Genomic DNA, 27544 nt, shown 5'->3' with positions numbered 1-27544 from the left:
TCACTCAGTCATGTCAGACTCTGTGACCCCATGGACTGCAGCACGCCAGGCCTCCCTGTCCATCATCAACTCCCGAAGTTTACTCAAACTCGGGTCCATTGAGTCGGTGATGCCATACAACCATCTCATCCTGTCATCCCCTTCTCCTGCCTTCAATCTTTCCCAGGATCAGGGTCTTTTTAAATGAGTCAGGTCTTCGCATCAGCTGGCCAGAGTATTGGAGTTTCAGCTTTAACATCAGTCCTTCAAATGAATATTCAGGACTAATTTCCTCGAGGATGGACTGGTTGGATTTCCTTGCTGTCCAAGGGACTCTCAAGAGTCTTCTCCAACACCACAGTTCAAAAGCGTCAGTTCTTCGGTGCTCAGCTTTCTTTATAGTCCGACTCTCATATACATACTGGAAAAACCATACCTTTGACTAGACGGACCTTTGTTGGCAAAGTAATGTCTCTGCGTTTAGTATGCTGTCTAGGTTGGTCATAACTTTGCTTGCAAGGAACAAGTGTCTTAATTTCATGGCTGCAGTCACCATCTGCAGTGATTTTGGAGCCCCCCCAAATTAAGTCTGTCACTGTTTCCTGAAGACCAGAATTTATTTCTCCCACCCGCACCTCTGTGGGCTCCAGGCTTGGCTAGATGTCTCATAGGCATGATCTCAAATTGATCATGCCGCAAATTGAATTATTTGATTTTCCCTATAAACATGGTCTTCCACTTACCCTGTTTCAGGAAAAGACACCACTAGATGCTGAAGCAAGGCTTTGGGAGCCGTCCTCAGCCAATCGTCAACAAACCCTAAAGGCACTGCCTTCGGAAATCTTACATTTTCCCCGCTTTTTCCATCTTCGCTGCATACTACCCTCTAATGGCACACCCTCCAAAGCATTTGTACTGCAGCCCAAGTCCACTTGTTTACACGTTTATGTTACTCCCTTTCTTAAAATCTTTTAATAATAAATGTGCCTATTCAGGGCCTCGGGCATCTCATTTTCCAACTTTTCTTGTGAAAAAAATTAAGAGCTTCCTTGCTTTCATTTGTTGATTCGGTAAAGAATCTGCCTGCAATGCAGGAGATCTGGGTTCGATCCCTGGGTTGGGAAGATCCCCTGAAGAAGGGAAAAGCTACCCACTCCAGTATTCTGGCCTGGAGAATTCCATGGGCTGTATAGTCCATGAGGTCTCAGAGTTGGACACGACTGAGCAACTTTCACTTTCACAGCATCAAATAAATTATCACTGATTGTTTTTGACAAACATTCCTAGGGAAAAGGGAATCAGGTCAAAGACAAGCCTAGCAGAGGGGGTTTTCCAGGGACTGCAGATGATGACATTCTGGGCTGAGAAATCACCAACCCCATCCTGACCCTGCAGCTGCTAAGGAGGTGCCTGGCAGTGTGGCAAGTGGCCGTGCCTCGAGCTCACTGTGCTGGGAATGGGCCGGTTTCCCTAAACAGCCCCAGACTGGTGCCAGCCTTTCATCTCCAGACCTATGAAAAAGCTAATCAGTTCAGTTCAGTCGCTCAGTCGTGTCCGACTCTTTGCGACCCCATGAATCGCAGCACGCCAGGCCTCCCTGTCTATCACCAACTCCCGGAGTTCACGCAAACTCATGTCCATTGAGTCGGTGATGCCATCCAGCCATCTCATCCTCTGTCGTCCCCTTCTCCTCCTGGCCCCCAATCCCTCCCACCATCAGAGTCTTTTCCAATGAGTCAACTCTTTGCATGCTGTGGCCAAAGTATTGGAGTTTCAGCTTTAGCATCAGTCCTTCCAAAGAATACCCAGGACTGATCTCCTTCAGAATGGACTGGTTGGATCTCCTTGCAGTCCAAGGGACTCTGAAGAGTCTTCTCCATCACCACAGTTCAAAAGCATCAATTCTTCGGCACTCAGCCTTCTTCACAGTCCAACTCTCACATCCATACACGACCACTGGAAAACCCACAGCCTTGACTAGACGGACCTTTGTTGGCAAAGTCATGTCTCTGCTTTTCAATATGCTATCTAGGTTGGTCATAACTTTCCTTCCGAGGAGTAAGCATCTTTTAATTTCATGGCTGCAGTCACCATCTGCAGTGATTTTGGAGCCCAAAAAGATAGTCTGCCACTGTTTCCACTGTTTCCCCATCTATTTCCCGTGAAGTGATGGGACCAGATGCCATGATCTGTTTTCTGAATGTTGAGCTTTAATCCAACTTTTTCACTCTCCTCTTTCACTTTCATCAAGAGGCTTTGTAGTTCCTCTTCACTTTCTGCCATAAGGGTGGTGTCATCTGCATATCTGAGGTTATTGATATTTCTCCCAGCCGTCTTGATTCCAGCTTGTGCTTCTTCCAGCCCAGCATTTCTCATGATGTACTCTGCATATAAGTTAAACAAGCAGGGTGACAATATACAGCCTTTTCCTATTTGGAACCAGTCTGTTGTTCCATGTCCAGTTCTAACTGTTGCTTCCTGACCTGCATATAGGTTTCTCAAGATGCAGGTCAGGTGATCTGGTATTCCCATCTCTTTCAGAATTTTCCACAGTTTGTTGTGATCCACACAGTCAAAGGTTTTGGCATAGTCAATAAAGCAGAAATAGATGTTTTTCTGGAACTCTCTTGCTTTTTCCATTATCCAATGGATGTTGGCAATTTGATCTCTGGTTCCTCTGCCTTTTCTAAAACCAGCTTGAACGTCTGGAAGTTCACGGTTCATGTATTGCTGAAGCCTGGCTTGGAGAATTTTGAGCATTACTTTACTAGTGTGTGAGATGAGTGCAATTGTGCGGTAGTTTGAGCATTCTTTGGCATTGCCTTTCTTTGGGATGGGGATGAAAACTCACCTTTTCCAGTCCTGTGGCCACTGCTGAGTTTTCCAAATTTGCTGGCATATTGAGTGCAGCACTTTCACAGCATCATCTTTCAGGATTTGAAATAGCTCAACTGGAATTCCATCACCTCCACTAGCTTTGTTCCTAGTGATGCTTTCTAAGGCCCACCTGACTCCACATTCCAGGATGTCTGGCTCTAGGTCAGTGATCACACCATCGTGGTTATCTGAGTTGAAGATCTTTTTTGTACAGTTCTTCTGTGTATTCTTGCCACCTCTTCTTAATATCTTCTGCTTCTGTTAGGTCCATACCATTTCTGTCCTTTATCGAGCCCATCTTTGCATGAAATGTTCCCTTGGTATCTCCAATTTTCTTGAAGAGATTTCTAGTCTTTCTCATTCTGTTGTTTTCCTCTATTTCTTTGCATTGATTGCCGAGGAAGGCTTTCGTATCTCTCCTTGCTATTCTTTGGAACTTTGTATTCAGATGCTTATATCTTTGCTTTTCTCCTTTGCTTTTCGCTTCTCTTCTTTTCACAGCTATTTGTAAGGCCTCCCAGACAGCCATTTTGCTTTTTTGCATTTCTTTTCCAGGGGGATGGTCTTGATCCCTGTCTCCTGTACAATGTCACAAACCTCCGTCCATAGTTCATCAGGCACTCTATCAGATCTAGTCCCTTAAATCTATTTCTCACTTCCACTGTATAATCATAAGGGATTTGATTTAGGTCATACCTGAATGGTCTAGTGGTTTTCCCTACTTTCTTCAATTTCAGTCTGAATTTGGCAATAAGCAGTTCATGATCTGAGCCATGGTCCGCTCCCGGTCTTGTTTTTGCTGACTGTATAGAGCTTCTCCATCTTTGGCTGCAAAGAATATAATCAATTTGATTTCAGTGTTGACCATCTGCTGATGTCCATGTGTAGAATCTTCTCTTGTGTTGTTGGAAGAGGGTGTTTGCTATGACCAGTGCGTTCTCTTGTCAAAACTCTTTGCCCTGCTTCAGTCCGTATTCCAAGGCCAAATTTGCCTTTACTCCGGGTGTTTCTTGACTTCCTACTTTTGCATTCCAGTCCCCTATAATGAAAAGGACATCTTTTTTGGGTGTTAGTTCTAAAAGGTCTTGTAGGTCTTCATAGAACTGTTCAACTTCAGCCTCTTCAGCATTACTGGTTGGGGCATAGACTTGGATGACTGTGATATTGAATGGTTTGCCTTGGAAGAGAACAGAGATCATTCTGTCGTCTTTGAGATTGCATCCAAGTACTGCGTTTCGGACTCTTGTTTCTGCTCCAAGGTAAGGAGCAGCAGCTGTGCTTTGCTGGAGCAGCCGTGAAGAGATACCCCACGCCCAAGGTAAGAGAAACCCAAGTAAGACGGTAGGTGTTGTGAGGGCATCAGAGGGCAGATACACTGAAACCATAATCACGGAAAACTAGTCAATCTAATCACATGGACCACAGCCTTGTCTAACTCACCGAAACTTAGCCATGCCCTGTGGGGCCATCCAAGACGAGCGGGTCATGGTGGAGAGGTCTGACAGAATGTGGTCCACTGGAGAAGGGAATGGCAAACCACTTCAGTATTCTTGCCTTGAGAACCCCATGAACAGTGTGAAAAGGCAAAATGATAGGATACCGAAAGGGGAACTCCCCGGGTCGGTAGGTGCTCAATATACTACAGGAGATCAGTGGAGAAATAACTCCAGAAAGAATGAAGGGATGGAGCCAAAGCAAAAACAATACTCAGCTGTGGATGTGACTGGTGATAGAAGCAAGGTCCGATGCTGTAAAGAGCAATATTGCATAGGAACCTGGAATGTCAGGTCCGTGAATCAAGGCAAATTGGAAGTGGTCAAACAGGAGATGGCAAGAGTGAATGTCGACATTCTAGGAATCAGCGAACTGAAATGGGTGAATTTAGCTCAGATGACCATATATCTACTACTGTGGGCAGGAATCTCTTAGAAGAAAAAGCTGATACTTTTGGACAATGTGTTGCCAGGGTTTCCACTGATTTCTCGAAGGTTCTTCCTGCATGCTCCCCAGTGGTGACCTTCTGGAGCCTGCAGGCAGCTGTGTGTTGAGTGGATGCATAGCTGACCCCTCCCATGTGCTGCCTTCTAGACAGGTTCCCTGGAATTTGGCCTGTGTCTTCTGCAATATGGAGGAACCCCTCACCATTCACACAAGACACTGGAATAGCCTCTAATCAGTCTCAGGTCGTATCCATCCCTCATCACTCCTAAGAAGGAAGGAGCGATGGTCTTCCCCAGTGGAGCAGTGGCGAAAAATCCACCTGCCAATGCAGGAGACGCAGGAGGGTTTGAGCCCTGGGTTGGGCTCAAACCTGGGTTGGGAAGATGCCCTGGAGAAAGGGAATGGTAACCCACTCTGGTATCCTTGCCTGGGAAATCCCATGGACAGAGGAGCCTGGTGGGCTACAGTCCATGCGGTCACAAAAGAGTTAGACACAACTGAACATCTAAACAAGAAGGAAATAGCTATGTTCTCTTAACAGGATGTCAAAGGACCACAGTAAGCACTGCCTTTAGGTAATCATCTAATAGGAGAAAAGGTTTAATTATTCTTGGAGAAGTCTGCACTCCTGAGAAAACCCTTCCAGCTCCTGTGAGCTCCGGCCGCACGTGAGCGGCTTGCTGGCAGAAGGTTTATGGCTGCCTTTATTACTCCGTTTACCGAGACTTTTGTGTGGATGAACAGAGGCTGACATGAAGGCCATGTCAGCAGGAAACTGGGGCATCTTTAGAAACGTTCTTAGAAAATTCTAGAACTTTTGTCTTCACCCCACTCCTTCATCTCCCAGGAGGGGAGAGTTACACATCAGGCCAAAAACCTTGACGTGAGTCAAGTTTTTGTGTCCCGCCCTTATTACCCTTTTTACCTCTGGCAGCTTCCTAGCCTGACCTGGGGAAGTCTGCTTTGCGGTTAGGGCTGCAGAGACGCTGAGAGCTAACTTAACATCTGTTATCAGAGGAGGGGCCGGATTCCTGAGAGACCCCCACCCTCCATGCGTAACTCAGTTCATTGTTGTTTGCACTATACCACGTGTGAATGTTACCCCAACACACAAGGAACTCCCCAAATGAATGGAGGGTCAAACAAAGACTCAGCAGGTGTGGTCCCAACTCTGCAGCTAATGTGTCTGTGTCTCTGGGCAACTCCGTTATGGCCTCTGGTCTTGGTTCCTGTACTGAGAAGACCTCTCTGCCACAGATTGTTGTCATGGCCACAGGTTCGAAAACCTTGGTTGTTTCAAAAGCCCAGTACCAGTGCTGACCACTGTCCTTCGGCTAATGAGCTGATCAGACCCCCAGGCTTGAGCTCTCCCACCTCGGCAGGGCCTCCACTGCTGCTGGAGCTCCGAGGTTCCCAACCCGGTGACCCCCGCAACAGTCGGTGTCTCCGAACTCCTGCCATATCGCCGCCCCTGGGCTGCACATCCCAAAAGGGCGAGATGGAAAGTCACAAATTCCTCCACAAGCAAGTTACCAGGAAGTTTCCTGCCAGTCCAGCCCGAGGTATCAAGAACACAAGACGATAAGACACGTGAGTCTGCCAGAGTTCACAGGTCACGTGCACGGGAGGTCCATCTGGACCCACAGCACTCAGCCCGCACACACTCCGTGGACCCCTGCATTTGCTCGGTGGATAAGCCCTGGTCCGAGAACGCGTTCCCTCGGAGTCTAAATGGGGACATCAGTCCTTCCCCTGATGTCGTCTCACACCTCCAGTTCCCTCCAGCTCCCACATTCTGCTACAACCTGGGAAATGCACTTGGCTCATCTTTTTTTTTTTTTTTTTTCCCCTGCCTTTTTTTGGCTGCACAGCTCGGCTTCCTGGGATCTTAGTTCCCCAACCAGGGATTGAACCCAGGCCCTCAGCAGTGCCGTCCTAACTGCAGGACCACCAGGGAATTCCTGGGTCATCTCTCTCTTTTTTTTTTTTTTTTAATTTTTTTGGTTTAATGGATACAGATATGAGTTTGGAACCATCAACATTAAGTTCCTTGTTTTATTGTTTAGTTGCTGAGTCCTGTTTGACTCCCGCAACACCATGGATTATAGTCCACCAGGCTTCTCTGCCCATGGAATTTTCCAGGCAAGAATGCTGGACCTAGCTCACCTTTTCCTTTAAGCATATCTTTTGTTTTTATGCCTTTTATTTTATTTATTCTTTTCTGACTGCTCCATGTGTCATATGGGATCTTAGTCCTCCCACCAGAGATCTAAACCTCACCCCCTGCATTGGAAGTGAAAGTGAAAGTCACTCAGTCGTGTCCAACTCTTTTCAACCCCATGGACTATACAGTCCACGGAATTCAGGCTGGAAGACTGGAGTGGGTTGCCTTTCCCTTCTTCAGGGGATCTTCCCAAACCAGGGATCAAACCTAGGTCTCCCTATAGCAGGCGGATTCTTTACCAGCTGAGCCACCAGGGAAGCCCCATTGGAAGTACAGAGTCTTAACCACTGGACCACTGAGGAATTTCCCGGCTCATCTTTTTAAGGCATGAATAAGATTCTGGAAACATCATGGCCTCAGGAGTCAAGACCTTTCACCCAGTTCTTGCTGCTGCCCAAGAACAGCCTGGGCAGAGCTTTGATTCATTACCTCCAAAAGCAAAGCATCCCTGCCCAGCAGCCACTCCCACCGACTTCCTGGTGTTCTTATCATTTTCGTTTCTCCCTCTGCTCCCATCATTAACAGACCAACGAAGAATCCAAGTAATCCCACACGGTCATCTGGGTTTTTCCATGTGGTGTGGCTGTGAGAGTGACAGGCCCTGAACTTTACCCTAAAAGGCTTAAGCGGAGGGCCAGCCTGGTGTTGACAGCTGGCGCAGCTGGAAAGGTTACATTCCTCAGCTCTGACGTGTGCATTGTTATTATCCCAGAGCAGAAATCATTCAGAGGCACAGCCTTTTCTGCGCCTGTAACTGGAGCACCGTTGCGTGAAGTTGTCAAATGACCAGCGGAAGAGCTCTGGGTCGTCACTGACGCCCCTGCGATGCCTGCGGGGCCAGCTCCTCTGCTGACGGCTGGTTCTCAAGCCCTGACTCGTTCCAGAGCCGCCTGGAGGGCTGGGGAGAACACACAGGGCTGGGGGCAGAGGGCTCACCCCCAGTGTGCCCAGCTGTGTCTGACTCTTTTGTGACCCCCTGGACTACAGCTCGCCAGGCTCCTCTGTCTGTGGGATTCTCCAGGCAAGAACACTGCAGTGGGTTGCCATTTCTCCTCCAGGGGATCTTCCCATCCCAGGGATCGAACCTGTGTCTCTTATGTCCCCTGCATTGGCAACAGGATTCTTTACCATCAGTGCCACCTGGGAAGCCTCAGAGTTTATTTATTTATTTGGCTGTGTCAGGATCTTCGTGCATAACGGGGAATCTTCCATCGTGGAACACGGACTCTGGGTGTGGCACCTGGGCTCCAGGGCCTACAGGCTTCAAAAGTTGAGGTGCACGGGCTTAATCGCTCCACAGCATGTGGGAATCTTAGTTCCCTGACCAGGGATCAAACCCCTGTCCCTGCCTCGCAAGGCAGATTCTCAACCACTGGACCACCAGGGAAGCCCCGCACCGGCCCCCCCACCAGAATTTCTGATTCTCTGAAGACATCTGGATTTCTGGCAAGTTCTAGGGCTGCTGCTGCTGTTGGTGGGGATCCAGGGACCACATTTTGAGAACCACTGACCTAGGCAGTGATACCTCAGACTAAGGGGAGGACACAGGTGGGAGTTATATGACTGCAGGAATTCAGAGTGTGCAGGCTGACCAACTGGCCCAGCTTGCCTGGCCCTTGAGGAGCGTTGAGTTCTGGCCTCCAAAAAGCCATGTTGTAGCCCTGATCCCCAGCCCCTGTTCACGTGACCTTATCTGGAAAGAGAGCCTCCTCAGATGTAATGAGAGTAGGGTTGGTTAACGACCAGCGTCTTTATGAAAAGAGGAAATCTGGACTCAGAGAGACAGATAGACCCGAGGAAGAACGCCATGTAAAGACAGAGGCAGAGACTGGAGTGACACAGCCACGTACATGCCAAGCGGGTGTCACCACCCCCGGAAGCCAGGAGAACATGGAACAGATTCTCCTCGGAGCCTCCAGAAAGGAACCGAGCCTGCCAGCACCTAGACTTCAGACCCTGGAACTGGGAGAGAAGGCATCGCTGCTGTTTTCAGCCGCTCCATTTCTGGTACTTGTTGTGGCCGCCCTCGGGGGGCCTGCAAGGCTGGACTTTGAAAACCAGGACAGTCCCTGCCAAACCGGAAAGAGCTGGTTGTTGTAAGCACAAGGAACCTAAGTGGCCCAGACTCTCAGGTTTACAGCAGGGAATTGATGCTCAGAGAGGCTGCGACTGCTCTCCAGGCCCACTCGGGCTGGGCTCACACAGCACCACAGACCAGGGGGCCCATCACCGCAGAGGTTTCTCTCCCCTTTGGAGGCTGGGACGTCCAAGATCAAGGCCCCGGCAGACTGGGTGTCAGGAGAGGCCTGCTTCCTGGCTCACAGACACGGTCCTCATGTGGTACAAGGGGAGAGGCTGGTCTGCAGGGTCTTTATAAGGCACTACTCTCATGACTGCCCCCGTGGTTCAGTGGGTAAAGAATCTGCCTGCAGTGCAGGAGACCCAGGTTCGATCCCGGGCTCAGGAAGACCCCCTGCAGAAGGAAATGGCAACCCGCTCCAGTATTCTTGCCTGGGAAAATCCCATGGACAGAGGAGCCTGATGGGCTACAGTCTGTGGGATCGCAGAGTGGACACAACTTTAACTTTCATGACTACATATCTCCTGAAAACCCCATATCCTCGTGTGTGAAGTCCCTCAGTCCTGTCCAGCTCTGCGACCCCACGGGCTCTGAAGCCCACCAGGCTCCTCTGTCCCTGGATTCTCCGGGCAAGAACACTGGAGGGGGTTGCTGCGCCCACCTCCATCTCAATCCTCATATCTAGAAAAGCACTATCTCCCTCATGGTGACATCAGCTCCTCGTGACTAGCAGAAAACCTTTCGTAAAGTAAGCGCTTGATCGCATTGAACTCCCCCTTCACCAAAATCACATGTATTGACGTCCCGCCACGACCTCTTTGGAGCAGTCTGTCAGAGCTCTGTGAGGTGCTGTCTCCTGAGCTATAGTCCTCATTTTTCCCCAAATAAAACTTAACTCACGACTCAACATTGTGCCTGTTTTTAGTCAACACCCACCTCCTAACACCACCACCCTGGGGGTTAGGATTTCAACCTGTGACTTTGGAGGACACAAATATTCAGTCTACGACGCCAGGCTGCCCAGTGTCCCCTCTCACCTGTGTGAGAACCAGGACTAGGACCACAGGGTCTCTAAGGGTCTCCCATGCTCCCCCCCACAGACGCTTCACACACACACACACGTGTGAACACACGTGTGCACTGTTGGGCTGCACCCCGAGGCCTACGAGGGCTTGGGTTGGCCCAGCTTCAAGGCCGAAGAACAAGCCTGGAGCCAGCGACAGAGACAGCTGTTTAATGGACGGGGAAGCTGACACGTTGGAGGTAAGGTCCTGAAGTGACAGCCCACGGACCGCGGACAGGACACGGCGGCAGGCTTCACTTCCGGTGGGGAAGGGGAGTCATAGGGGAACCGTCACGTTGACTCATCGGTTACCAGGGAAACGAGTAGAGGGGCAGCCACCCACTACCCCTCTCATAAGAACAATCACCAGCAGGGGTCAGGGGCAAGGATGCAGGAGGGGGCATCGGGTGAGCAGGATGTAGGTGAAGGCGGCCCTGGTAGGGTACGGGATGGACGGAGAACAAGAGAAGAGCCACCATCCAGAGTGGCCTGACCACAGAGGACACGTGGGAGAGTGTGACCCTCAGGGCCACCTCAAGGTGGGGGCGGGGGTGCTTCATGCAGGCTCAGACTCAGTCTGAGGTTGAGATCCAGACTTTCCATTCCTGATGCTGCTGAGTGGGGGGCCGCAGGGCGGGGTCGCGGAGGGGCACACTGCCTGCTTTATGTAAGCCCCTGGGGAGGATGCAGCCCCTGGAATAAACATGTGATCCTGGGCTGACTGCTGAGAAGGGCAGGGACCCTCCGTCTTGCCCTCCCTCTGCCGCTGGCTCAACAGTCCGCCTTCCACCTTTTTTCCCCCCCATCTGCAAAATGAAGAGGCCTTTGAGCTTAATTGGTTGTTTCCAGTGATGCCTGTTTCTTGAGTTGCATTCAGGCTGTCCACCACAGAATGAGAAGTTCCCAACTTTCAGACGGGAAAAAAAAACAAACTCTTTTTTTCAGTCTCGAGGGGGTATTTCCTAACAATTTTTCTTAGCCAGGTAGCACCCGCAGCCCACTGTCCGCGCCATGGGATTTAACCCCAAACGACACATCCGTTTTAAGTGCTGCCGGTGTGTCGGGTGAGTCCGGGTGCCGGACCAAGCTGAGAGCAGCCCCCCACCACGGGCCGGGTTTGCTCCGTCGCCCCCTAGAGTCCGAGCGAGGCGCTGCCCCCGAGCCCTTGTTGCTACATTCTGGACCAGCCACAGCCTCTAGCAGGGCACGGGGGTGGGTAGAGGTCGGGGAGTGGGGCGGAGGCCCTGGCCGCAGTCCTCGTCCGTGACCCGCAGGCTTGTCCGTGGTTCCTTCTCGCATCTTCCGCGCGACGCCTTCTCGGGCGATCTGAAAGCCGGGCGGCGGTGGGGGCGGGGGTGATGAGGAGAGAACAGAGGGTCCCCAGGAGAGGGAGGCGGCGCTCTGCCTGGGGCTGGGCGTGTTAACATCTCAAAGCTCCGCAAGGGCGCGGGAATGGGGGGACAGATGGCACCCGGCGTCTCGCGCCCAAGTCCAGGTGCACGCGCCCCGTCTGCCCTTCCGCTCGCCCGGATGCCGCGGGGGCGCATCGGGCCTGCATCTTTTCCTCCGGCTCTCCGCCCACCCCGATCCCCGCACCGGGTGGGTGACTGGCCACCCACAGCTCCCGTGTTACCTCTCGGGGGGCTCCCCACCCCTTCGAGGTGCCAAAAGTACGGGTCGTCTGGCCTCTCAGGGGACAGACATGCATCTCCATCCCTCCTGTCTGCGGGGGGTTCTGCGAGGCGCCACCCGCCACCTGGGCCGGAGCTCCCTGATTAGAGAAGCCCCGTGAAAGCTCTGTTTAGGGACGACTGATGTGCCCGATGGGCGCCCCGCCTTCCTTTTCTTGGATGCCGTGAGGAAGGCCAAGGAAACAGGAACCGCAGAGGAGACCATATGACTGCTGATTTTCTGCCTCCCACCCCAACCCTGGGCTGGGAAATGCTGTCACCTGAAGGAAAGCGGACAGTACTCACTCTTCCCACAGTGGAAAAACACTCACAGTCTTGGGAGGGGGAAAGGGCCCCCCACCCAGCACTGCCTGGAGGCTGGCCTCCTTTCATCTTTCTGGGCTCATATGAGGGCACCCCTGGGGGAAGAGGGCAGAAGGGAAAGAAGGTTCAGAGAGAAGGATTCAGATTCAACCCATGTGGGAAAGGATCCATGGCCACACGCAAATGTCAGATAGACTCGGATTTGAATATCAGCAGAGAAAAGAGGTTATTGTGACAGATAAAACATTTAAACATTGTAAATAGATGCTATGAACTCTGGTGCTCCTGCTGAGTCACTTAAGTCGTGTCTGACTCTTTGTGACCTCCATGGACTGTAGCCCTCCAGGCTCCTCTGTCCATGGGATTCTCCATGCAACATGCTGGAGAGGGTTGCCACGCCCTGCTCCAGGAGATCATCCCGACCCAGAGATCGAACTCCCATCTCCTGTGTCTCCTACATTGCAGGAGGATTCTTTACCACTGAGCCATGGGGGAAGCCCCTATGAACTCTGTATGCCCATAAAACTGAAAATTTCAGTGGATGGTCCATAGAATGAAAGAGTACAAATTACCAAAAATGACCCAAGAAAAAAGTAGAATGCCCCAATGGAACTGTAACTGTTAAAGGAATTGAATCCATAGTCAAAAAAATCTAGCCACACTTTCCGACATACATCACAGCAGGATCCTCTATGACCCACCTCCCAGAATATTGGAAATAAAAGCAAAAATAAACAAATGGGACCTAATTAAACTTAAAAGCTTCTGCACAACAAAGGAAACTATTAGCAAGGTGAAAAGGCAGCCTTCAGAATGGGAGAAAATAATAGCAAATGAAGCAACGGACAAACAACTAATCTCAAAAATATACAAGCAACTCCTACAGCTCAACTCCAGAAAAATAAATGACCCAATCAAAAAATGGGCCAAAGAACTAAATAGACATTTCTCCAAAGAAGACATACAGATGGCTAACAAACACATGAAAAGATGCTCAACATCACTCATTATCAGAGAAATGCAAATCAAAACCACTATGAGGTACCATTTCACGCCAGTCAGAACGGCTGCGATCCAAAAGTCTACAAGCAATAAATGCTGGAGAGGGTGTAGAGAAAAGGGAACCCTCTTACACTGTTGGTGGGAATGCAAAGTAGTACAGCCACTATGGAGAACAGTGTGGAGATTCCTTAAAAAACTGGAAATAGAACTGCCTTATGATCCAGCAATCCCACTGCTGGGCATACACACTGAGGAAACCAGAAGGGAAAGAGACACATGTACCCCAATGTTCATCACAGCACTGTTTATAATAGCCAGGACATGGAAGCAACCTAGATGCCCATCAGCAGATGAATGGATAAGAAAGCTATGGTACATATACACAATGGAGTATTTCTCAGCCATTAAAAAGAATACATTTGAATCAGTTCTAATGAGATGGATGAAACTGGAAACTATTATACAGAGTGAAGTAAGCCAGAAAGAAAAACACCAATACAGTATACTAACACATATATATGGAATTTAGAAAGATGGTAACAATAACCCTGTGTACGAGACAGCAAAAGAGACACCGATCTATAGATCAGTCTTATGGACTCTGTGGGAGAGGGAGAGGGTGGGGAGATTTGGGAGAATAGCATTGAAACATGTATAATATCATGTATGAAACGAGTTGCCAGTCCAGGTTCGATGCACGGTACTGGATGCTTGGGGCTGGTGCACTGGGACGACCCAGAGGGAGGGTAAAAAAAAAAAAAAATCTAGCCACATAAAAAGCACTAGGCCTAGATTGTTTTAAAGACCATTTTTAGCAAAACCTCCAAGGAGTAAACCCTCCAGAGAATGGAAATAGTTCCCCATCATCTCTATCTGCATATCTGAGGTTGTTGATATTTCTCCCAGCAATCTTGATTCCAGATTGTGATTCATCCAGCTGGGCATTTCACATGTTCTCTGCATAGAAGTTAAATAAGCAGGGTGACAATATACAGCCTTGACGTACTCCTTTCCCTATTTGGAACCAGTCCATTGTTCCATGTCCAGTTCTAACTGTTGCTTCTTGACCTGCATACAGATTTCTCAGGAGGCAGGTAAAGTGGTCTGGTATTCTTATTTCTTTTTTTTTTTTTTTAAACTTGACTTTTGTGCCAAGCACCCCTGCTGGGCTGAATCGGCAGTCGGACCCCAGCCCCGGGCCGCAGCACCTGAGCCGCGGCGCCCCGCAGGCGGCGCAGAGCCCTGAGCCCCGCCATCTTGCCCGCCGTGCACTGCTGGAAGGAGAACTGGTATTCTTATTTCTTTAAGAATTTTCCACAGTTCGTTGTGATTCACTCAAAACCTTTAGTATAGTCAATGAAACAGAAGTAGATGTTTTTCTGGAATTCTCTTGCTTTCTCTGTGATCCAGGGAATGTTGGCAATTTGATCTCTGGCTCCTCTGCCTTTTCTAAACCCACTTATAAGTCTGGAAGTTCTCAGTTCACATACTGCTGAAGCCTAGCTTGAAGGATTTTTGAGCATAACCTTACTAGTATACGAAATGAGCTCAACTGTATAGTTGTTTGAACATTCTTTGGCATTGCCTTTCTTTGGGATTGGAATGAAAACTGACCTTTTCCAGTCCTGTGGCCACTGGTGAGTTTTCCAAATTTGCTGGCATATTGAGTACAGCACTTTACCAGCATCATCGTCTAGGATTTGAAACAGCTTAGCTGGAATTCCATCACCTCCACTAGCATTGTTCGTAGTGATGCTTTCTAAGCCCGATTTGACTCCACATTCCAGGATGTCTGGCTCTAGGTGAGTGATCACATCATTGTGGTTATATGGGTCATTTTTGTATAGTTCTCCTGTGTATTCTTGCCACCACTTGATCTCTTCTGCTTCTGTTAGGTCCTTACCATTTGTCCTTTATTGTGCCCATCCTTACATGAAACATCCCCTTGATGCCGCCAATTTTCTTGATGAGATCTCTGGGTTCCCATTCTATTGTTTTCCTCTACCTCTTTGCATTGTTCATTGAAGAAAGTCTTCTTATCTCTCCTTGCTGCTCTCTGGAACTCTGCATTCAATTGGGTATATCTTTCCCTTTCTCCCTTATTTTTCGCTTCTCTTCTTTCCTCAGCTATTTGTAAGGCCTCCTCAGACAACCACTCTGCCTTCTTGCATTTCTTTTTCTTGGGGATGCCTTTGGTCACCGCCTCCTATACAATGTTATGAACTTCCATCCATAGTTCTTCAGGCACTCTGTCTATCAGATCTATTCCCTTGCATCTATTCGTCACTTCCACTGTATAATCGTGAGGGATTGATTTAGGTCATACCTGAATGGCCTCATGGCTTTCTCTACTTTCTTCAAATTAAGCCTGAATTTTGCAATAAGGAGCTGATGATCTGAGCCACCGTCAGCTCCCGGTCTTGTTTTTGCTGACTGAATAGAGCTCCATCCTCCCTGTACATGCGTGCTAAGTCCCTTCAGTCGTGTGAGACTCTTTTTGACACTATGGATTGCAGCCTGCCAGGCTCCTCTATCCATGGGATTCTCCAGGCAAGAATACTGGAGTGGGTACCTATTCTCTTCTCCAGGGGATCTTCCCAACCCAGGGATCAAAGCCAGATCTCCTGAATTGCAGGCAGATTTTTTACCATCTGAGCCATCAGGGAAACCCATTCCAGCCTGGCCCCAGTTTCCCTGGGAAAGGGAGGTGTAGTTGTTGTAACCACCTCTAGGGGTCAGGCTTCAGCACCTTTCACTTACTTCATCGGCTCAGTATTTGAGGGTAGGATTGGGTGTGGGAGGAACAAGGGGATTTTTCTAGGACCTAGGGGTCTCGACCTTTACACTCCCACCCTTTCCTTCCCTGCCCCAATCTGATGCTCCCCCTGGAGACCTCTGGCCCCTCTTGTGGGAGGGAGATGTCTTCCGGTCTCCCAGAAGTGGCTTTGAACTAGGGCAGAGCAGGGCACCCTGGTCAGTGGGGCCCGACACTGAGCAAGCCAGAGGATGTCTCACCCCTCCACCCAGAAGGTTCAGGCTCCCACTGGTCCACAGACAGGCTGCCTTAGCAGAGCACAGGTTCTTAGCAGAGCACAGGTTCTGGCTAAAGGAGCTCCCTCTGTGCCTGTCCAACGGGACACAGACGGGGAGAGGTCTTTATAATTCACACACACCACCAAGGGATAGAGAATAGGTTAGATGGCAGGTTAAAACACGCATGGACCCAACAAGGGAATAGATAACAGGGTAACATACAGACGCAAAAAGGACAGGATAACAGGCTGATAGACATACCAACCACAGAGGAATGGGTATGAGGTTTAGGCTAACACGCACACACCAGTCAGGAAGGACTCGGGGAAAGCAGACAAAGGATGTGAATAAGCAGTAAACAGCGGAGCAAACCCAGATGTGTCAATGTACTGGTGGACGATGTTGAGCAGCTGAACACAAATCCACGGGTCGGGGGCCTCTCCTGCATCCCGTGGAGCTGAAGGTGTGCTCATGCGTGCCCCAGCAATTTTACTAAAGGCGTGAACCTCAAAGGGGGCAAGAAAGGTCCCTGGGATCATTTGGAAATTTGAAGGTGCCCGTCAGAATGACAGAGGGAGGGAAGCCTTCAGTTGGCAGGGCCCGGCATGAGCCGGCATGAGCGTTTGTCTTTGATTCCCTTTAACCGGCATGAGCGTTTGTCCGCTTGTTGTTTAGCTGCTAAGCTGTGTCCCATTCTCTTGCGACTCCACGGACTGTAGCCCGCCAGGCTCCTCTGTTCATGGGATTTCCAAGGCCAGATTTCTAGAGTGGGTTGTCATTCCCTTCTCCAGGGGCTCTTCCTGACCTAGGGATTGAACCCATGTCTCCTGCATTGAAGGCAGATACTTTACGGCTGAGCCACCAGGGAAACCGCAATTGTCCCATGGTTTTACCCATAAACACAGTATTCGTGGGACTTTCCTGGTGATCCAGCCGCTAGGACTCCAGGCTTTCACTGCAGGGGGCTCGGGTTCAATCCCTGGTCAGGAAACTACAGATCCTGCATGCCACTCACTGCTAAGCCAAAATTAAATTACATTTTAAAAAATTAAATTAAATTAAAAAAAAAAAAAGAAAGAGGTCAGTGGTTGCCGGGAGTTGGGGCACAGTGGGGAAAAGCAATGAATAGGCAGAGCCCAGAGGATGTTTAGGGCAATGAAAATATTCCGTATTTAAGATGCTATGATGACAAATACATATCATTTTATATTTGTCAAGACTCAACACCAAGAGTGAATTATACTGTGAACTACGGACTTCAGGTGGTAGTCATGCGTCAGTAGAGGTTCATCAGTTCCAAGAAATGTACCATCTGGGGCGGTGGGATGCTGATGGTGGAAGAAGCTGTTTATGTGGGGCTGGGGAGGACGTGGGAACTCTCTGTACTTTTAGTCAATTTTGCTGTGAACCTAAAACTGCTAGAAAAAATAAAGCCTATGTTTAAAAAAATAATAAAGGGTTTAATTTTCCCAGTTGAATACAAGGGAAGAGACTTCCCTTCCTTTCTTTTTCAGAATTCCTTTCTCTTTTCCTCATGTATATGCATCAGTTTGACGGCTAAATAAGCCTCTTGCCAGCCTAACACTCTGAAGGTTTTTCCTCTAGCAGCTGGGAGCTATGTCTTTGAAACAATAACATCCCACCTCCCAGGTTCCTGGGAGGAGAAGGGCTTAACTTCAGCCATCACCTTCCTCTGACTTGCAAAGCCTATCTCTGGGCATACAGATACGAGAAAATTAGCAATTTTACCGTGAGCACATGTACACATACGTAATGAGAAAGTCTGCCTGACTGTATGAAGGCTGAGATGTCCCTGTCTTTGTAGTCACTGCCGCAGATTGCCTGGGAGGCATCCCTTTTTGGTTTAATGTCAATAATATGACTATTCTTTCTCTTTAACCTGTATGGACAGGCTTTCTGGGTTGGGAGAGCTTGCTTTTAATTATATTCCACAACAAGCCCGTGTCCAACAGGGCCCGTGCTAGAATGTGTGCTTTGGCCAGTGTGGATGCCTGTGGGGGGCAAGGGTCAGGCCCAGGCCCCCTGGGAGGCCTGCCCCTTGGATGCAAGGTGACGTGTGGGTCGTAGTGTATGTACTACACCGCCCGGATGGACATGAGTTTGAGTAAACTCCAGGAGTGGTGATGGACAGGGGGGCCTGGCGTGCTGCAGTCCATGGACATGACTGAGCAACTGAACTGAACTGAACTCTATCCATCTATTTATCTGTATCTATATAGTCAAGGCTATGGTTTTTCCAGTGGTCACGTATGGATGTGAGAGTTGGACTGTGAAGAAAGCTGAGTGCTGAAGAATTGATGCTTTTGAACTGTGGTGTTGGAGAAGACTCTTGGGAGTCCCTTGGACTGCAAGGAGATCCAACCAGTCCATCCTAAAGGAGATCAGTCCTGGGTGTTCTTTGGAAGGAGTGATGCTAAAGCTGAAACTCCAATACTTTGGCCACCTCATGCGAAGAGTTGATTCATTGGAAAAGACTCTGACGCTGGGAGGGATTGGGGGCAGGAGGAGAAGGGGACAACAGAGGATGAGATGGCTGGATGGCATCACCGACTCCATGGACATGAGTTTGTGTGAACTCCGGGACTTGGTGATGGACAGGGAGGCCTGGAATGCTGCAATTCATGGGGCTGCAAAGAATCGGACACGACTGAGCGACTGAACTGAATTGAACTGAACTACATGTGACAGGCTCCAGAGCAGGGGCAGGGCCCCCCGAACCCCCAGAATCCATGACCTCTTTTCCTGAACTTCAAGTGTCTCGTCCGTGAGATGGTGATAACACCTGCCTTCCCGAGAACAGCTCAGACCGCTCCCACACCTGCTCCTCGCTGCCCTGTGGAAGCCCCCCGAGGTCCCCCTGCTCCAAATGACATCTCTTTCCTTCACGCTCCTGTGGGCCCCTCGCCCCAGCTGACCGCCCTGCGCTGTTTCCTGTGTTCACATCTCATCTCCCAGCAGTTTGATGGCTTCACATCTTGTGGCCGCAGTGTTGACTCTGTTCACTCCGCAAACCATCTCTGAGCCTCTCTCATGTGCCAAGAACTTCCATGCCCTAGAAAGCCCCATGCTGAGGCGGGGCTGCGTGTTTCTGTAAACCATCCTTGCCATCCGGGGTGGTCTGGGTGCCGAGCCCTGCGGCCCATCGGCAAGGGCGGGATGGGGTTCAAGTTGGGGCAGGTGACACTTTGACAGATTGAGGGTGAGCATTGACTGGGGCTGGGAGAGGACAGGATTCCGGGAGCAAGACAGAAGAAGTGGAGGCTTCAGGACCACCGCCAGACATGCAGGTGTGTGTGTGTGTGTTGGGGAGTAGGGAGCAGACCAGGGTACTGCTGGAGCAGAAAAGATACGGTACTAAGGAACTGGGAGCTAAGACCACAGTGTAAGCGAGCAGGACCCTAAGGGGCCTTCCTGGGACAGACCCCCTCCTTCTCCCATGCCCCCTGCCTGCCTCTTGTTTATAGAAAAGCTGTTGTCTCCCAGGCCTCCTTGAGTCCCAAAAGCCTGGCTCAAGAATTCATGATTGGGGGGCTTCCTTCGTGGTCCAGTGGCTAAGAAGTCGCCTTCCAATGCAGGGGACGCAGGTTCAATCCCTGGTCAGGGAACTAAGAGCCCACATGCCCAACCAGAAAAGGCCTATGGATACAGCTGAAGACCTAGCACAGTCAAAAATAAATAAATTAACTTTAATTAACTAAGACTCTGATACTGGGAAAGATTGAGGGCAGGAGGAGAAGGGGGCAACAGAGGATGAGCTGGTTGGATGGCATCACCGACTCAGTGGACACGAGTTTGCACAAACTCCAGGAGATAGTTAAGGACAAGGAATCCTGGCATGCTGCAGTTCAGGGGGTCTCAAAGAGTCAGATACGACTTAGTGACTGAACAACAACAAATTAATTAACAACAACAACAAAAGAATTAGTGATTGGAAGGATGTGAACATGTAGTGATAAAAATAGATAGTAGTTGGGCCAGGAGAACTGGTAAGAATTTGAACAGTACATCAGCCATATGGCAGTCACAGAATCTTTAGTTCCTCCCTGAAGCACCTGGGTAACAGTGTCTGTGCACCTTTCCTGAGTTGTTTTACAGATGCTAAAATCCTCATCAAGTCAAAGAAGTTAACTATTTGATGACCGTGAGCACTGTAGCCCCCAGACCTACTGGAGCCTGAGGATTGATCATGTTAACCCCTGCGACACTGCCCCATTACCTCACCGTTAACCAATCAGAGATTTGTCCCAGAGCTGATCAGCGCACACCCTGTGACTCTCCTCCTCACCTTGCTTTAAAAATACCTGAAACCCACCAGGGAGTTGCAGCCTTTTGAGCATGAGTCGCCTGGTTCTCCTTTGCAAGAAACCTTTCTCTGTGCTAACTCCAACCCTGGGTTTGTCTGGCTTCACTGTGGGTGGGGTACACCAATTGGGGTTGGCCAAGAGAAAAGGGCAGGTGGCGGGCACGGGCTGTCGTCTCTGCCCCCTGGAGCCTGGGGTCCATCCTTCACCCAGAGAACGACTCAGTAACAGGGTGAGCCCGGGTCCAGGTGGGAGAGGGCAGTGGCCGGCTGTCTGGCAAGGCTCAGGGCTCGGTGAGGAGGAGGGGAGCCTGGAGACCCCTGCCCCAGAGTAGGGGCGGGGCAGCGGCGGGGCGTGTGGTCCTGACTCAGCAGGGCCAGCAGGCAGGCTGAGCCCGAGAGAGAGTCGGCTTCGGGGGCCGAGCCCAGCCGAGCTGGGCACGGTGACCCCCGTGAGCACCGGGGAGACCCCCAGACGGGGGCGGGGCGAGTCCCTCCGGCCGGCGGCCCCTCGCGGGCTTAGCACGCCCGACAGCACTAACCAGCCGGCCCAGCAAATCTTTTGTCGGGGCGGCGCTGAGCCAGCAGGGCGCCGCCCGCTATATCTGGGGCCCCGCGGCCCGCGGGCCGGCACTCCAGGCGGCGCAGGTGCACCATGGCGCAGCGCTCGGGAAAGGTGAGTGCCCGCGGCGGGGCCCAGAACCCGCTTCCGTGGTTCTTGGTGCTCCGGCTGGGGGCTGGGGGCGGAGGGTGGCAAATTGCTGCTTGGTGCCCTTTGCCTCTGACAACCCGGGGGTAGCCTGGCCCTGGCTGAGCACCTCTGTGATGTGAGGGTTAGGAAGTACCCCCAACACTCCCTCCAGCCCCTCCAGCAAGCGCTGGCTCTGGGGCTCCAACCCCCACCCCCAGCCAGGAGCAGGCCGAGTGGTGAGCTGTGAGGGGTGCCTGGGTTGCGGTGGGGGACCCCTGCCTTGCCTTGCAGGGCCTGGGCCCCACTTTTTCCCTGAGGCTGTTCTAATGTGACTGCTCCTTCCTCAGAATCCGCCCAGGGACACTTGGGACTAGTTCTCTGCACAACTGTTCAGATCTGAGGGGGCCTCCGAATTCTGTGGGTGACCAGTTGTCCTTGAATATCTGGGGGTGGGGAGAGCCTTCAAACAGACTTGTGCAGGAAGGAGGGTAAATTTGGACCTCTCCCCTCTTCTCTAGCTCCCTGTCTTTTGGACCCCAGGGGTTACATTCAAGGTTAGTGAGTGAGAGTATTACTGCATCTGTCTGCGCGGGCTAGGTTATGCCTCAGTAACAAACAGCCCCAAGAGCTCCCTCCACCACGGTCCACACACCCTCTGTGCTGCAGAGCGACACCCTGACAGCGGCAGAAGCAAAGAGGAGAAATGAGAAGTTTTCAGAGCTTGCGAGTCCACGCACATCCCTCTGGCCAAAGCCTCTGGCCTCACTTAACTCCGAGGGGCCCAGGGAGGCAGTTGTACCATCAGTAACAGCACACATACAGGCTGACCACAGTCACTGGGCCCAGGTAGCATTACTTTGCCAGGCCCCTTCTAGGAGCCCAAAGTATTAGTCGCTCAGTCGTGCCCAGCTCTTTGTGACCCCATGGACTGCAGCCCACCCGGCTCCTCTGTCCATGGGATTCTCCAGGCAAGAATATTGGAGTGGATAGCCATTCCTTTCTTCAGGGGATCTTCCCAACCCAGGGATCAAACCCAGGTCTTCTGCATTGCAGAGGCAGACTCTTTACCACCTGAGTCACCAGGGAAGCCCCTGAAGAGTTATTGAACGGTCGGAATGTTAGGTTCCTCTGCAGAAAGTGAGTTTGAGGTTGATATGGTTCATGTTTGTTTTTGTTTTGTTTTTATTGAAGTACAGTTGACTGACAAGATTGGCTTAGTTTCCGGTGTATAATGTAGTGACTGGATATTTTTATCCCTTACCAGATGATCACTACAATAGGTCTGGTTACCATCTGGTTCAGTGTTCAGTGTGAGGACACCCTTCAGTGCTACATCACCATGGAGCACGGTGTCTGAACTGACCGCCGGGCTAGAAAAGCTCCAGATCTAACACATGCATGTCACCCGGAGGAGTGGCCCAGGGCACAAAGGGACGCGGCTACATTGAAAAAACCTGCTTTTGAGCCGTTAATCCCGCGCCGGGCCCTGACGTGGCTCTGTTGGATTCAGTCTGTCCGGTGAAGCAGACGGATCCCAGAAACCTGACTTTCTGAAAACAGTGTTTGTTTATATGGCGAGTCCTGAGTGAAGTGTTTTCTTTTGGAAGCATTTTTTGGATGTTGTGTTTTAACGATGAACAAAAATCGAGTTTAAAAACTGCAGTGGCAGTTTGAAAAGAGCCTGTTTTCACAGGGGCCCCTGGACAAAGGGGAAGTGGCTGTCTCCTCGGATCTTCTGAGATTTGTCTGCTGAACCGTGGGCCCCCGGGGTGGGGATGGTCGGGCACTGCGGCTGATCTCAACCTGCCATCCATGCGTTCTTTCACCTGATCAAGAGACAGGGTTGAGCACCTAGTGTATGCAGCAGGTCTGGGCCTGGGGACTCAGGATTCAGTGGGGGTGTTGGGCCCCATGTGTCCATTCCCAGAACTGAAAGGAGAGGTGCACCCAGCCCTGTGCCCTCTCACCTGGCTCTTCTAGATCACACTCTACGAGGGCAAGCACTTCACGGGCAGGAAGCTGGAGGTCTTCGGGGACTGTGACAACTTCCAGGATCACGGCTTCATGAACAGGGTGAACTCGGTCCGCGTGGAGAGTGGGGCCTGGGTCTGCTTCGACCACCCCGACTTCCGGGGCCAGCAGTTCATCCTGGAGCACGGCGACTACCCCGACTTCTACCGCTGGAACGGCCACAACGACCACATGGGCTCCTGTCGGCCCGTGAGGATGGTAAGTGGGCTGGGGTCCTCCACCTGGCCGGCGTGGGGCTGCGGGGCTTCCTGCTGGAGTGATCCAGGGCTCCGTGAGCCTGCTCAAGACGTGTAACAGGTATTGGGAGGGGGGTAACCCTCCCAGCTTTAGGAACGGGTGAGACCATGGGGTCTTTAAGACGGCGAGATGTCCCCACACAGACCTAGCCACTCCCATGCGTGGGGACCAAATCGGAGAGCCCCTGGGAGTTTTCATGACCGGGTTTTCAGCAGTGCATCAGTTTCAATTTCCGATGCCAAAATCTTGCTGAATTTTCCACTTAAAACGCTATTGGAAACATCAGAAGTTTGGATTTGCAACCAGATGGGGGAAGCATTCAGCTAAAGTAAGGCTCTTGTGGGCCTGGTGTGTCCACCAGGCAGATCACCTTGTAACGCTTTTCGGGACCCTTCGATGGAGTGGCCGATGGAAGAAGCTTGGGTATCCTTGGCCAGGCAGCGGGAACCAGGGGACAGGACCCAGCAGACAGCTGCCATTTCACAGGGTGGACGACGAGGGGTGTCCCTCCTCCTCGGCGAAGGACTGTGTGTGTCTGGTTGTCCTTAGTGTGGGGTTTGAGGACTGGGCATTCCCATTCCTTGGGAGTCGCCCAAGTTCAAGTCTTAACCGGCCTGTTGTGAGCTCTGGATGCTAGGGCAGGGACACAGCTGGTTCTGAGGAGCCAGGCGAGCAGCTCATGGGGCATCTCAGGCCTTGTGTCTGCAGGAGCGCTTCCCTGGACGAGCGTCTGAGGACCCCAGGGGAGGGGCCTTCTGAGTAGAAACCCCTCAACCTCTCTCTTTTCCACACTGCAAACCCAGCTGGGCTTCAGCCTCTCAGATTGTAAGAATGCTTTCTTAGGCTTCCTATCAGGTCACGGACATTTGGAAAAAAGGAATTGCCATGGCTGGCCCTGGGTCTTGCATAATGCTATTTGTATGAAAACTATCCCGGGTATCTTTTGAATGCTGTTCTCATAAACAGCTGTCTTTGGGGCCAGCTCTGGAATAGACCCAGCCCCCACCGGCGCCAGAGCCCAAGGGGAGCTGGCCCGCCTCGGGCTTTTGGAAATACAGGGGACTCTTAAGAGGGTATGTCCTCGGCCCAGTGAGCCAGCAGGGATTTCAGCAAATGAGATCTCTTATTTGTTTTAGATTTTTGGCTTCATGTTTTAATAAAAGGTTCTGTTACAGTTTGTAAAATATTATCCTTTAAAAGCTGCCCGTGGCCTGCAGCCCGGGGCGGGGTTGCCGGTGTGGGGCTGGGGGTGGGCGGTGATGGGCACAGGAATGCCGTGGTGTGTCTGGGCAGGAGGAAGCCCAGTGCCCCAGGCCGGTCAGAGGGGGGCCGCTGTTCCAGGCGGGCTGGCCCTCTCTGGATCCTGGGTTCTTTAGTTAAAGAAAGAGGAGAGTAGACTGATTTGAGACCCTGAATCTTTTTAAAGAAATAGATGCCTTTCATCCAAACAAATCTTATCTGCAAGCTCTGGGCTGAGGGGCGGGTGTTAGGCTGGGGAGGGGCGTGGAACTCACTAGCTCTTCAGCCCAGGAGCTCTTGGGTGCCCCAGGGCCCTGGGTGAGTTTCTGCTCCCACCCACATGTGCTTCTGTGGGCATTCCCTTCACTTTCTTCCCTTCCTCGCTCTCGGTGGGGGCCCGCAGCACGGGGAACACTTCCGCTTAGAAATCTTCGAGGGCTGCAACTTCACGGGCCAGTGCCTGGAGTTCAAGGAAGACTGTCCCTTCCTTCAGAGTCGGGGCTGGACCAAGAACTGTGTCAACGCCATCAAGGCGTACGGGGACGGAGCGTGAGTAGAACCCACCTGGCTTCTGCCCATGGGTCCCTGCCTGCCAGGGTGGGTTGGACCCCCAGCAGAGGGGCAGCCTGTCCCCTGCCCTGAGACCCTTTCCCTCCCTCCCCCAGCCGCCTCCCTGGCCCAGAAAGGCCAGGGTGAGGGGACACGGGGCTCCAGAGGGCCCCCGCCCACCCCCCTGCAAAGGGCAGGGGGCCCTTTGCAGACAGTCATTCTCTAGGATTGGGCTGGGCTATGGTTTGCTTGAGCCAGGGGAAGCCTGCTCTGGGCAGGGTGGCCCTGCCCACCTGCCCACCCCTCACTGACCCTGCATTGGACCTCTCTCCTACCAAGCGCCCAGCCCTCCTAGGCGGGCCTCCCTGGGAGAGGTACCTCACGGTGGCTCACTTCTGATGGACCGTGTGGCTGAGTGGGTTTTCCCTGCACGCCCTGTTCCTTCCACCAGCCGAGGAAGTCTCTGCACCCACTGTGCACATCCATCGTGCCAAGTTTCACAGCCCCTGCTCGCACCCAAGCTGGCCATCTCCTCCCCATCTACCTGGCTGGGTGGACAGTGTGTCCCCATTTTACAGATGAGCAAGCTGAGGCCAAGAAAGTTATCCCTACCCTGCAGTGAGTGGCCCTGCTGGGATGACAGCCAGGCCTTTGGCTCCAAGTCAGACTGTCCCTGCTCTGGAGCTGGGAGTCTCCCCAGACCTCAGCTCCAGCCCCCAGAAGAGCCCCAAAACATGGGTGCCAGGAGCCCAGCTCTTGTCACAGCGTCTATGGGATCCTTTAAGGCACGGGGTCAGGGTGCCAGAGGTGGTCATGCCAGGAACTGAAGGAAGACGCTCCCCACCTTTCCTGGCATGGCTGATGTTGGCTGCTGGGCCCTGGACCCTGGGCCCTGACCCAAAGGTCTTTCAGAAATTCCAGGTTTGCCCCAAGCTGATGGCACCTGGGAATCTGGGGGAGAATTCCAAAACAACCATTTGCTGGCTAAATTGTGTCTTGTGAGGCCAGAGCCGTACCTTTGGGTAGAAGATATCCTGAGCCCTGAGGCCCAACCTCCACTCACTCTCAGGGGTCCCAGGGGCTTGTTTAGAAAAGAAGGCATGGAGGTAGGAGCTAAGATTTGACTACAGGGACTTCAGGCCCCAGTTCGCCTAAGAGGAGATGAGGCTCAGACGGGTGAGGGGTCACTGGAGGCTGCCCATGGTGGGTGCTACCTCTGGACCTGGGCTCTGCTCACTCCCCATGGAGCCTTCATCCTTTGCCTCCTGTGACTTCAATTTGAAAAAGAGATATGTAAGCTTGTGGCCCGGAGAAGGCAATGGCACCCCACTCCAGTACTCTTGCCTGCAAAATCCGTGGACGGAGGAGGCTGGTAGGCTGCAGTCCATGGAGTCGCTGAGAGTCAGACACGACTGAGCGACTTCACTTTCACTTTTCACTTTCATGCATTGGAGAAGGAAATGGCAACCCACTCCAGTGTTCTTGCCTGGAGAATCCCAGGGACGGGGAAGCCTGGTGGGCTGCCATCTATGGGGTCGCACAGAGTTGGACACGACTGAAGCGACTTAGCAGCAGCAAGCCCATGGCCAAGACAAGCTGCCTGATGACGCCCCAGGATGTGTAGTCTGGGTGGGAGGGGCGCGGGGTGGCGGCTGTGGGTTGGGGGCGGGGGTCGTGGGGCTGCCAGGCCAGGATCTGGTCAGCCCCGGCCCCTGACCCGCCCCCCTGCCGCCGCCCTCCACCCAGGTGGGTTCTCTACGAGGAGCCCAACTACCGAGGCCGCATGTATCTGGTGGAGAGGGGCGACTTCCGCAGCTTCTCCGACTGGGAGGCCCCCAGCGCGCGCGTCCAATCCCTCCGCCGGGTGGCCAACTTCTAACCGCCGGCCCGCCCACTGATGTCTGGCCGCGACCAGGAGCCGCACCCCTGGAGGAGAGTCCCCTCTGCCCACCCCGGGACCATGGGGAATAAACGTCCTAAAAGCCAAGCTGAGTGACTTCTCTGCCCTTTGTGACCAAGGGACAGTGTCGGGGGAGGTGGCGGGGCGGGGCACCCCAGGCCCTGGAAGGACCGACCAGGAAGGGTGGAGGGGGACGCCGTGAGGCACCCGCTGGGAGAACATCAGGGCGGAGGGGACCTGCAGGTCGTGGAGTCCAACCCTGTCGGTTCACGTGTGAAAAGCCAATGACGCACGAGGGGAGGCACCACCTTGGACCTAGGACGGGACGAGGTGTCTCCTCTACCCGAAATGCCTTCCCGGGCCAGCTAGGGGAGAAGGGGAGG

At 52.0% G+C, this 27544-nt stretch overlaps 1 protein-coding gene across 1 annotated transcript; it reads left to right on the top strand.

The window, feature by feature from the left end:
* The first annotated feature begins 21169 nt into the window (after positions 1 to 21169).
* Positions 21170 to 27248, top strand: CRYGN (crystallin gamma N). The gene is made up of 4 exons (XM_002687050.4): positions 21170 to 21190; positions 23186 to 23434; positions 25116 to 25261; positions 27008 to 27248. Exons 1-4 carry the CDS (start codon positions 21170 to 21172, stop codon positions 27138 to 27140), a joined length of 549 nt encoding a protein of 182 aa, XP_002687096.1. The 3' UTR covers positions 27141 to 27248.
* Positions 27249 to 27544: the final 296 nt, after the last annotated feature.

This window comes from Bos taurus, chromosome 4, assembly GCF_002263795.3.
Source record: "Bos taurus isolate L1 Dominette 01449 registration number 42190680 breed Hereford chromosome 4, ARS-UCD2.0, whole genome shotgun sequence".
In the NCBI taxonomy this organism is placed as follows: Eukaryota; Metazoa; Chordata; class Mammalia; order Artiodactyla; family Bovidae; genus Bos; species Bos taurus.
Note: the sequence above shows the minus strand (reverse complement) of the source record. Positions and strands in the feature narration are given on the sequence as shown.